This window comes from Schistocerca nitens, chromosome 10 (assembly GCF_023898315.1).
Source record: "Schistocerca nitens isolate TAMUIC-IGC-003100 chromosome 10, iqSchNite1.1, whole genome shotgun sequence".
In the NCBI taxonomy this organism is placed as follows: Eukaryota; Metazoa; Arthropoda; class Insecta; order Orthoptera; family Acrididae; genus Schistocerca; species Schistocerca nitens.
Window position 1 is genome coordinate 58,053,637 of NC_064623.1, and position 12,850 is coordinate 58,066,486.

The 12,850-nt window shown below is 45.9% G+C and overlaps 1 protein-coding gene across 1 annotated transcript in view; it reads left to right on the forward strand.

Moving 5' to 3' along the window:
- The window catches only part of LOC126210475 (cytochrome P450 4C1-like), a 165,320-nt gene that overhangs the window by 68,325 nt on the left and 84,145 nt on the right, over window positions 1–12,850 (forward strand). The window contains exon 3 of the mRNA XM_049939710.1: window positions 5,010–5,211. Within this exon, the coding sequence (XP_049795667.1) occupies window positions 5,010–5,211 (202 nt within the window). The remainder of the gene's footprint in view (window positions 1–5,009; window positions 5,212–12,850) is intronic.

Consider the following 12,850-nt stretch of genomic DNA (forward strand, 5'->3'; position numbering starts at 1 on the left):
GAACATTTTTGAACATATCTAGGATGTTTTGCAACGTGCTGTTCAGAAGACGGACAGCTCTGCAGGATTCATAGTCAGTTCCCTCCAGCAGTGCTTCAGACATCAGTCGAGTTCGTGCCAAGTCGTGTTGCGGCACCTTTGCGTGGTCGCTGGGGCCCTACACGATTTCATTGTCTCTTCAGTGTAAGTCGTGACAACGACTTTCAACTGGATAAAAGTGGAAATACTACAATTAAAGTTGTCCAGACACAGCGGAATAGACGGGGTCATTCGATACCCAATTATTAGATCACCTTTCACTTCAGCACCGACGGCAGCACACACAACTCGGCTGCCCGTGCATATCCATCAATTGACGCATGCGCCGAAAGACGCCAGCCCATTTGCATGCACGAGATCCGGCAAAAATACTGTGAGTGCACCTGGGTGTCTTCAATACACTCCTGGAAATGGAAAAAAGAACACATTGACACCGGTGTGTCAGACCCACCATACTTGCTCCGGACACTGCGAGAGGGCTGTACAAGCAATGATCACACGCACGGCACAGCGGACACACCAGGAACCGCGGTGTTGGCCGTCGAATGGCGCTAGCTGCGCAGCATTTGTGCACCGCCGCCGTCAGTGTCAGCCAGTTTGCCGTGGCACACGGAGCTCCATCGCAGTCTTTAACACTGGTAGCATGCCGCGACAGCGTGGACGTGAACCGTATGTGCAGTTGACGGACTTTGAGCGAGGGCGTATAGTGGGCATGCGGGAGGCCGGGTGGACGTACCGCCGAATTGCTCAACACGTGGGGCGTGAGGTCTCCACAGTACATCGATGTTGTCGCCAGTGGTCGGCGGAAGGTGCACGTGCCCGTCGACCTGGGACCGGACCGCAGCGACGCACGGATGCACGCCAAGACCGTAGGATCCTACGCAGTGCCGTAGGGGACCGCACCGCCACTTCCCAGCAAATTAGGGACACTGTTGCTCCTGGGGTATCGGCGAGGACCATTCGCAACCGTCTCCATGAAGCTGGGCTACGGTCCCGCACACCGTTAGGCCGTCTTCCGCTCACGCCCCAACATCGTGCAGCCCGCCTCCAGTGGTGTCGCGACAGGCGTGAATGGAGGGACGAATGGAGACGTGTCGTCTTCAGCGATGAGAGTCGCTTCTGCCTTGGTGCCAATGATGGTGGTATGCGTGTTTGGCGCCGTGCAGGTGAGCGCCACAATCAGGACTGCATACGACCGAGGCACACAGGGCCAACACCCGGCATCATGGTGTGGGGAGCGATCTCCTACACTGGCCGTACACCACTGGTGATCGTCGAGGGGACACTGAATAGTGCACGGTACATCCAAACCGTCATCGAACCCATCGTTCTACCATTCCTAGACCGGCAAGGGAACTTGCTGTTCCAACAGGACAATGCACGTCCGCATGTATCCCGTGCCACCCAACGTGCTCTAGAAGGTGTAAGTCAACTACCCTGGCCAGCAAGATCTCCGGATCTGTCCCCCATTGAGCATGTTTGGGACTGGATGAAGCGTCGTCTCACGCGGTCTGCACGTCCAGCACGAACGCTGGTCCAACTGAGGCGCCAGGTGGAAATGGCATGGCAAGCCGTTCCACAGGACTACATCCAGCATCTCTACGATCGTGTCCATGGGAGAATAGCAGCCTGCATTGCTGCGAAAGGTGGATATACACTGTACTAGTGCCGACATTGTGCATGCTCTGTTGCCTGTGTCTATGTGCCTGTGGTTCTGTCAGTGTGATCATGTGATGTATCTGACCCCAGGAATGTGTCAATAAAGTTTCCCCTTCCTGGGACAATGAATTCACGGTGTTCTTATTTCAATTTCCAGGAGTGTAGTTGTCCGCTCATCTGAAGTTGGCCGGACGTATCTGGGCCGAAATATCGTAGCAGAATGTCGACGGATCATTTGATTTGCACATATGAAAATTATTAGAATACTGTATTCTGCCTACTTGAAACAGTTCACACCAATCACTCATCATCATCATCAGTTGGTCTGCTATTCCGCACACTTGTATTTTGTTCATCAGGCGGCAGTACGCAGCTGTATTGAACGCCTTCCGGAAGTCAAGAAACACGACATCTAAGAGAGCGGCGCTGTCTACTGCTTTCTGGGTCTCGTGGACAAACACAGCGAGCTGGGCTTCTCTCGATCGCTGCTATGGGAAACCGTACTGGTTCCTACAGAGAAGATTTTCAGAGGTACTTCAGCATAGCGTGGGGCACGGTAAAGGCTTTCATTTCGTCAGAATAGGATCATGGGAGAACAGATATCACAAAGTTTTGTCTAAGACCGTCGTACCTGTCTGTCTGTACATCTACATCTACATCTACATCCATACTCCGCAAGCCACCTGACGGTGTGTGGCGGAGGGTACCCTGAGTACCTCTATCGGTTCTCCCTTCTATTCCAGTCTCGTATTGTTCGTGGAAAGAAGGATTGTCGGTATGCTTCTGTGTGGGCTCTAATCTCTCTGATTTTATCCTCATGGTCCCTTCGCGATATATACGTAGGAGGGAGCAATATACTGCTTGACTCTATCAGGGGGGAGATTTGTGTGATGTGATGGAAGAAGAAACATGAATCGATTTAGAAGAGACAGGGGATCCAGAATTAGAATCAGAATTTAAGAGAGCTGTGGAGGACTTAAAATCAAATAAGGTAGAAGGGCTAGACAACACCCTATCAGAATTTCCAAAATCATTGGGGGGGAGTGGCAACAAAACGACTACTCACGTTGGAAAAAATCATCCACACAATTGCGAAGACTGCAACAGCTGACAAGTGCGAGAATTATCGCAGAATCAGCTTAACAGCTCATGCATCCAAGTAGCTGACTAGAATAATATCCGCAGGTTCGAATCCTGCCTAGGGCATGGATGTGTGTGATGTCCTTAGGTTAGTTAGGTTTCAGTAGTTCTAAGTTCTAGGGGACTGATGACCTTAGAAGTTAAGTCCCATAGTGCTCAGAGCCATTTGAACCATTTTTTTAGAATAATATACAGAAGAATGGAAAAGAAAATTGAGGATGTGCTAGATGACGATCAGTTTGGCTTTAGAAAGGGTAAAGGCACAAGAGAGGTAATTCTGACATTGAGGTTGACAATGGAAAGATTAAGACACGTTCATAGGATTTGCAGACCTGGAAAAAGCGTTCGACAATGTAAAATGGTGGAAGATGTCCAAATTATGAGAAAAGTTGGAATAAGCTATAGGGAGAGACGAGTCATATACAATATGTACGACAGCCAAGAGGGAATGAAACGAGTGGACGACCAAGAACGAAGCGCTCAGATCAAAAAGGATGTAAGACAGGGATGTAGTCTTTCCCCCATACTGTTCAATCTGTGCATCGAAGAAGCAGTGACGGAAATAAAATACAGTTTGAAAGGATATCAATGATACGATTCGCTGATTTCATTGATATCCTGAGTGGAAGTTAAGAAGAATTGCATGATCTGCTGAATGCTATGAACAATATAATGAGTACAGAATACGGATTGAGAGTAAATCGAAGAAAGACGAAAGTAACGAGAATTAGCAGAAATGAGAACAGCGAGAAACTTAACATCAGGATTGATGGCCACGAAGCAGATGAGGGTAAGGAATTCTTCGACCTAGGCAGCAAAATAACCAATTACGGACGGATCAAGGACGACATCAAAAGCAGACTAGCAATAGCAAAAAGGGCATTCCTGGCGAATAGATGTCTACTATCATTAAACATAGGTGAAAATTTGAGGAAGGAATTTCTGAGAATGTACGGTTTTAGCACGGCATTATATGGCCGTGAAACATAGAGTGTGCGGAAACCGGAACAGAAAAGAGTCGGTGGATTTGAGACGTGGTGCTACAGACGAATGTTGAAAATTAGGTGGACCGATAAGATAAGGAATGAGGAGGTTCGGAGCCGGCCGGGGTGGCCGAGCGGTTCTAGGCGCTACAGTCTGGAACCGTGCGACCGCTACGGTCGCAGGTTCGAATCCTGCCTCTGGCATGGATGTGTGTGATGTCCTTAGTTTAGTTAGGTTTAAGTAGTTCTAAGTTCTGGGGAACTGATGACCTTAGAAGTTAAGTCCCGTAGTGCTCAGAGCCATTTGAACCATTTTTTTGAGGAGGTTCTGCGCAGTATTGGAGAGGTAAGGAACATGTGGAAAACACTGATAAGGAGAAGTCATAGGATGATAGGACGTCTGTTAAGACATGAAGGAATGACTTCCCTGGTACTAGAGGGGGCTGCAGTGTGCAAAAACTGTAGAGGAAGACAGAGATTGGAGTACATTCGGGAAATAATTGAGGATGTACGTTGTAAGTGCTACTGTGAGGTGAAGAGGTTGGCACAGGAGAGGAATTCGTGGCGGGCTGCATCAAGCGAGTCAAACGTGTGCTGTTGTCGATAGAGTGTCGACATGTTCGATCACCGGATCTGGACCAAGAGCAACAACCATGGAACTCTATCCCACTAACTAACATCCACTACCTGTACAACACATTGGATGCCCGTTTGTGTGCTTGCATTCAACATTCCGGCGGTTACACCGATTATTAATGTACCAGGATTTCCTATTTGCTATGGCTTATCTCGTGGTTACATCAACCTGTGATCTCGCAATGTTGATCACTGAAAGTGTGTTTCCTAGACAAATGCATTCCAGAAATTTCACTACTCTACATTAATTATTTTTTGTGTTGTAATTTTTTTTCCGTCAGTGTGTCTAAAACCTGTTTAGACAGACCTCCAGTAACAGACGCAGGCCACCGCTAAAATTTTGCGCAGGTTTTCGAGGCTTTGTTTGCAGGACACGGAGACAGCATATCTTAATGACTTCCTAGGGAATTGCACATTCCTTGTTCAGTCGTGTAAAGTTCCTCACTGGTGTATCGTCGGGTATGTGAACTGTTGTGCTACACTGATTTTAGTTAACTGTATGTGTACAGCTGTCTCCCGTAAAAGTTGGTACCCTTGTTGTGCTGACGACAGGTTCTACATGGGGCCAAAGTTGGTGGTGATCGTGCTGCACCCAGATGATGTGCAGCACGTCTTGCTAACATCAAAGATGGTAGACCGCACATACTTCGTCAGACGCGTCCTCCGGATCTTCTGCGGAGATGGTTTACTCACCCTTGGCGGTCGCCCTTGGAAATTTCACCGAAAACTGATCAACCCTGCATTTCACTCTGAGGTGAGTTAACCAGCCCAGGTAAGACTTATTAAAATTATCGAGGCTGTTAGCCCGTGGCTGGAGGAAATTCCTTTTGAAACCCAATGTTTCGTGCTCTTCAAATGGTTCAAATGGCTCTGAGCACTATGGTCATCAGTCCCCTAGAAATTAGAACTAATTAAACCTAACTAACCTAAGGACATCACACACATCCATGCCCGAGGCAGGATTCGAACCTGCGACCGTAGCAGTCGCGCGGTTCCTGACTGAAGCGCCTAGAACCGCTCGGCCACCGTGGCCGGCTGTTTCGTGCTCTGTTACAGGGGACGTCTTCGGGGGGTTTGTAGCTTTTCCGGCTGTCCTAACGTCGTGTTGAATCTACACTGATAAGCCAAAAAATTCTGACCACTGACCACTGCGAGACTGCCCGCTAGCGTTATGGTCACGTGACGCCGTAACAAAAGTGTGTAAGTGGAACAGACACGCACAGCTGATCACGGGCCGCAAATGTGGAACTCCATTGAGATGAGCGACTTTGACAAAGGCCAGATTATTCAGAGCCTTTGAAGGAACGTCTTGTAAACGGCAAAGATGGTCGAATGTTCACATGTTGTTGTCGTCAGCATCTACGGGAACAGGTAGGACAGTGAAAATTTCCCTAACCGCGACTCTTAAAAAACGTGGGGTTCGGAATCTTGTCTGTTCGGTAAAATAGGATACATGGTCATCTGTGGCATCTCTGCCGAAAGAGCACAGTGCTGCTTCACGAACAAGTGTTTCCGAGCACACTGTTCACCATGCATTATTGAACATAGAGATCTGCAGCAGACCATCTCTACGTGTTCACACGTCGACCCGACATCGTCAAATGTGACTGCAGTGGGCGCGGAACCCTCGGAATTCGACCGTCGATCAATGTAAACGTGTCGACTCTTCGGGTGAATCATATTTTTGCTACAATAGGTCAGTGGTCGTCTTCACAAACGCCGTCATCTAGGTAAAAGGCGGCTCAAAACGTGCAGGTGGGAGCAGTATTATGCTACTAGGTGCGGCAATAAAGTAGTGAGACTGATATGAAAAAAAAAAAAATGTTGCTTACCGTTTTAGTCTTAGTGTTGTCTCCTTCAAAGTAGTTCCCTTCTGATTGCGCACACTTTTTCCAGCGCTTCTGTCATAGATGGTAACATTTCTGGAACTCATCTTCCGTAATATCCTCCAAGACCGTCTCCACAGATTTTTGGACATCCTGTATTGTTTGAAAATGGTGTCCCTTGACCACCGTTTTGACTCTTGGAAATATAAAAAAAGTCGCACAGAGCGATATCTGGTGAATAAGGTGGCTGTGGTAGTACTGAAATTTGTTTTGAGATTAAAAATTGCTGTACTGACATTTTTGCACAAATCTTTCTCATACCAAGATCTTCAGTTATTATTAAACGAACCGTTTCGAGATTGATGTTCAGTTCTTCTGCAATCATTTTCACGGATAATCTTCGTTCAGATCGTACGAGTTCACGCACCCTGGCCAAGTTGACATCCGTCCGTGAGGTTGATGGTCGTCCACTGCGGTCTTCATCCTCAACATTCGTTCTGCCTTCACTAAACACTTTATGCCAACGAAAAACTGGAGCTCTTGACATGACCTCCTCTCCAAAAGCCTTCTGAAGCTTACCGTAAGTTGTCGTCGCGTTTTCAACCAATTTGACGCCAAAAAAGGCATACCGTTGCCCAATATTATGCAGTTCCATTTCTGTGACGAGAGACACAAACACGTGTTAACTTATTACAGCACAACTCACGACTGAGCAGTTGCATCGATGTGCTGCTTGGACTAGAAGCAACTTATAGACCAAGGTCAAAGATATTATGCCTACGCAAGCCTGCAGGGTTGCCACATCTTGCAAAGAAAATCAGTCTCAATACTTCCTGACAGATTAAAACTGTGTGCCAGACCGAGACTCGAACTCGGGACCTTTGCCTTTCGCGGGCAAGTACCAGGAAGTTTTATATCAGTGCACACTCCGCTGCAGAGTGAAAATCTCATTCTGTCTCCGCAATATCCTTTCTTTCAGGAGTGCTAGTTCTGCAAGGTTCGCAGGAGAGCTTCTGTAAAGTTTGGAAGGTAGGAGACGAGGTACTGGCAGAATTGAAGCTGTGAGGGGTGTGTGTGGGGGGGGGGGGGGTCGTGAGTCGTGCTTGGGTAGCTCAGTTGGTAGAGTACTTGCCCGCGAAAGGCAAAGGTCCCGAGTTCGAGTCTCGGTGGTCTGGCACACAGTTTAAATCTGTCAGGCAATTTCATATCAGCGCACGCTCCGCTGCAGAGTGAAAATCTCATTCTGTCTCCGCAATATCCTTTCTTTCAGGAGTGCTAGTTCTGCAAGGTTCGCAGGAGAGCTTCTGTAAAGTTTGCGAGGTAGGAGACGAGGTACTGGCAGAATTGAAGCTGTGAGGGGGGGGGGGGGAGGGGGTGAGTCGTGCTTGGGTAGCTCAGTTCGTAGAGCACTTGCCCGCGAACGGCAAAGGTCCCGAGTCTCGGTCTGGCACACAGTTTTAATCTGTCAGGAAATTTCATATCAGCGCACGCTCCGCTGCAGAGTGAAAATCTCATTCTGTCTCCGCAATATCCTTTCTTTCAGGAGTGCTAGTTCTGCAAGGTTCGCAGGAGAGCTTCTGTAAAGTTTGCAAGGTAGGAGACGAGGTACTGGCAGAATTGAAGCTGTGAGGGGGGGGAGGGGGGGGAGGGGGGGTCGTGAGTCGTGCTTGGGTAGCTCAGTTGGTAGAGCACTTGCCCGCGAAAGGCAAAGGTCCCGAGTTCGAGTCTCGGTCTGGCACACTTAATCTGTCAGGAAATTTCATATCAGCGCACACTCCGCTGCAGAGTGAAAATCTCATTCTGGAAAATCAGTCTCATTATTTTATTGTCGCATCTCGTATGGCAGACATTCTCCTGCACATGCACGACACCTGTAGTAGTAATCGAAGACACGCTAACAGCTGCGAACCACCAGCATCCCTTCATGCTTTGATGTCTTCCCGATGGCGATGTCATCTTTCAGCAGTATAATTATCTATGTCTAGGAGCCAGAACCTTGCTACAGTGGTTTGAGGAGCATATGGTGAACTGAAGTTGATGTCTCGGCGAGCAAATGCGCCTGATGTAAATCTTATAAAACCCTTCTGGGTCGCTACCTGGCACCATCACCGCGTACGCAAATCAGCCCCGCGATATTTAAGCGAATTACATGACCTGTGCGGAGACATATAATGACACGTACCTCCACAAATCTATCAACAAGCGGTCGGATCCCTGATACGCGGAATCAGTCATGTATTTCGTTCCAAAGACGGACAAACAAGCTGTTATGCAGATGGTCATAGTGTTTTGGTTCATCAGTCTATACTAGTAATAAACTGTAAAAATGTCATGTCTGCCTGCTTATTTGTTTGAACACACTTCTCCAAAACTACTTGACGAATTTTCTCGGGGTTTTGCAGGTACCTTGAGCATAGCTTGGGGCACCACACAGACTTTAGTTCACCAAAAGCGGATCATGGAACTAAAAGATATCGTGATTCAAAATTTACTAGATCAGTCTTGTCTGTCTGAACACACTTATCTGCTTGACGAACTTTCACACATTTTCACAGGTACTTCAGCATAGCGTGGGGCACGGTAAAGGCTTTCATTTCATCAGAATAGGATCATGGGAGAACAGATATCACAATACAAAGTTTTGTCTAAGACCGTCGTACCTGTCTGTCTGTATGTTTGAACACCTTAATCTACAGTTTTTACGGGTGACGTGAGCTTTGCACGGGCCACCGTATATAAGACTTTCTTGCAGTTAGTACTCAGTCAAAGTGAAGTGATGGGTAGCTGATTGGAGAGTGCTAAGGTACTTTGCGAATTAAATAGTATTTCCATAGCTGATTGGAGAGTGCTAAGGTACTTTGCGAATTAAATAGTATTTCCATAAATAAAAACTTATTATCTCTGTAACAAAACAATCAGATAACGAAAAAGGATGAAAATTAATGTGGAAAGTCAATAACATAAAGAAAAAAAATTAACTCAAAAACAAGCAACTACAATATTCAAAATTTTAAAATCACGAATAGTTGCATAAGTACAGCAGCACCTAAAATAAAATACAAAAACCAATATCTGCGACCAAGTGCTTCAAGTCAAGAGTTAACTATAATACTACTAATAGTAATAGTCTCGAACCACTAAATTAGCGGAGTAGCCATAATCACGAATACGAAAATGCAGTGCCTGTGCTCTGTAGAATTACGATGCGGCTACTTCAGCTGCTATGAAAGACATAAAATATATTCGCGGTTGCGAATACGAATCACGTCCAGTTGTATAATATAATGCAATGACGATAGTGAAAATTTCTATCGGACGGGACTCGAACCCGGGTTTTTCGTCCTTTTTTTCTTTTCTTTTTTTTTCTCAGCAGCACGACAGCAAAACTATAAACTGCGAGTAGTAAATTTAATGATTAGCTAACGTTTGCCAAATGTCGCGAAACCTGCTCAAAACCGCTACAGATAGCCCATCACAGAAACAAACGAGTCTGTACTCGCCCCACATTATATTAGGCCAGCCACAGGAAAATCATTCGCTTGCTAGGAAGATAACCAGGATGCCTGGGGCCACAACCGTTATTTTTTGTTGTTGTGGTCTTCACTCCAGAGACTGATTTCATACAGCTCTTCATGTTATTCTATCCTGTGCAAGCTTCTTCATCTCCAAGTACCTACTGCAGCCTACATCCTTCTGAATCTGCTTAGTGTATTCATCTCTTGGTCTCCCTATCCTATTTTAACCCTTCACGCTGCCCTCCAATACTAAATCAGCGATACCTTGATGCCTCAAACGTGTCCTACGAAACGATCCCTTTTTCTAGTCAAGTTGTGCCACAAATTACTCTTCACCCCAATTCTATTCAGTACCTCCTCATTAGTTACAGCCGCGCGGGATTAGCCGAGCGGTCTGGGGCACTGCAGTCATGGACTGTGCGGCTGGTCTCGGCGGAGCTTCGAGTCCTCCCTCAGGCATGGGTGTGTGTGCTTGTCCGTAGGATAATGTAGGTTAAGTTGTGTGTAAGCTTAGGGACTGATGACCTTAGCAGTTCCATAAGATTTCATACACATTTTTTTTTTCATTAGTTACATGATCTAACCAACTAATCTTCAGCATTCTTCTGCTGCACCACACGTCGAATGCTTCTATTCTCTTCTTGTCTTACAAGGATACACTCCATATAAATACTTTCAGAAAAGACTTCCTGACACCTAGATCTATACCCGATGTTAACAAATTTCTCTTCATCAGAAACACTTTCCTTGCCAGAGCCAGTCTACATTTTATATCCTTTCTACTTCGACCATCATTAATTATTTTGCTTCCCAAATAGCAAAACTCATCCATTTCTTTCAGTGTCTCATTTCCTAATCTCTTTCCCTCAGCATCACCCGATTTAATTCGACTACATTCCATACTTTTCTAGTATTTTAAGTCTCGCGTTTCCTAATCTAATGCCCTCAGCGTCACCTAATTTAAATCGATTAGATTCCATTATCCTCGATTTGCGTTTGTTCATGTACATCTTATATCCTCCTTTCAAGACCGTTCAACTACTCTTCCAGATACATTGCTGTCTCTGACAGAATTACAATGTCGCCGGCAAACCTCAAAGCTTTTATTTCTTCTCCATGTATTTTAATTCCTACTCCAAATTTTTATATTTCCTTTATTGCTTGCTCAGTATACAGATTGAACGACATCGGGAATAGGCTACAATCGTGTCTCGCTCCGTTGTCAACCACTGCTTCCCTTTTGTGCCCCTCGACTCTTATAACTGCCATCTGGTTTCTGTATAAATTGTAAATAGCCTTTCGGTCCCAGTGTTTTATCCCTGCCACCTTCAGAATTTCACTCCAATCAAAATTGTCGAAAGCTTTCTCTAAGTCTGCAAATGCTAGAAATGTAGGTTTGCCTTTTCTTAACCTATATTCTAAGGTAAGCTGTAGAGTCAGTATTGCCACGCGTGTTCCAACATTTCTACGGAATCCAAACTGATCTTCCCTGAGGTCGGCTTCTACGAGTTTTTCCATTCGTCTATAAGGAATTCGTGTTCGTATTTTGCAACCGTGACTTATTAAACTGATAGTTCGGCAGTTTTCACACCTGTCAACGTCTTCTTTCTCTGGGAATGGAATTGTTATATTCTTCTTAAAGTCTGAGGGTATTTCGCCTGTCTCATACATCTTGCTCACCAGATGGAAGAGTTTTGTCATGGCTGGCTCTCCCAAAGCTGTCTGTAGTTCTAACGGACTATTGTCTACTCCCAGTGCCTTCTTGCTCTGTCAAATTCTTCGCGTAGTATCATATCTCTCATTTCATCTTCATCTACGTCCTCTATCATTTGCCCTCAAGTACATCGCCCTTGTACAGACTCTCTATATATTCCTTCCACCTTTCTGCTTTGCCTTCTTTACTTAGGACTGGTTAGGACCGTTACTTATCAAATTCAGAACTGCTGTCTGTAGCTGGGAATGGGTGATTATCATAAAATCCACTGTCCTCTGGTGAAACGGACTCCCAAGTCATGTTTCATTCTCCCAAATGCTTGAGTGACTGACCTTCGAAATTCAACCAGCGTCTTGGCGCCATCAATACGCATTCCAGCCCAGGCTGCTGAATTTACGCGATATTCAGCCCACATGGATGTCAACATGTCTGCTGTGACAGCGGACCCCGAACTATCACAGTTCCATCGACAAGACCTTGAATGCTGCTCGGCGACGCCTGGCAGTAAGGCGTCCATCGGTTACCCAGCAACTGGTCGGAGACATTCGCCAAAAACAGCTACTGTCGGTATAAGCAAGTGGCCCCGATACGTAATGCACACAGCTCAGAAACGTGCAGTATAGTTCTGATGAGCTTACTGACATGATTTTGTGTTACACTGAGGCACATGGAAATGAAAGTGCAGCTCTTTGTTTCTACGAAAATCGGTTCCCTAACAGAAGACATTCATACCACAGTTTCTGTGCTGTAGTTCATGGACACTTAGGAAAACTGCCAGTTTGCATGCTCAGCATATTGGTGATGGTAGGCATGACATGAGAACCCCAGATTTTGAGGGTGAAGTGATCTGTAGATTTAGCAATGAACCTTCAAGCAGCGCCCCTGCAATGAAAGCAGATCGTGTATCTACAGGGTGATTCAAAAAGAATACCACAACTTTAAAAATGTGTATTTAATGAAAGAAACATAATATAACCTTCTGTTATACATCATTACAAAGAGTATTTAAAAAGGTTTTTTTTCACTCAAAAACAAGTTCAGAGATGTTCAATATGGCCCCCTCCAGACACTCGAGCAATATCAACCCGATACTCCAACTCGTTCCACACTCTCTGTAGCATATCAGGCGTAACAGTTTGGATAGCTGCTGTTATTTCTCGTTTCAAATCATCAATGGTGGCTGGGAGAGGTGGCCGAAACACCATATCCTTAACATACCCCCATAAGAAAAAATCGCAGGGGGTAAGATCAGGGCTTCTTGGAGGCCAGTGATGAAGTGCTCTGTCACGGGCTGCCTGGCGGCCGATCCATCGCCTCGGGTAGTTGACGTTCAGGTAG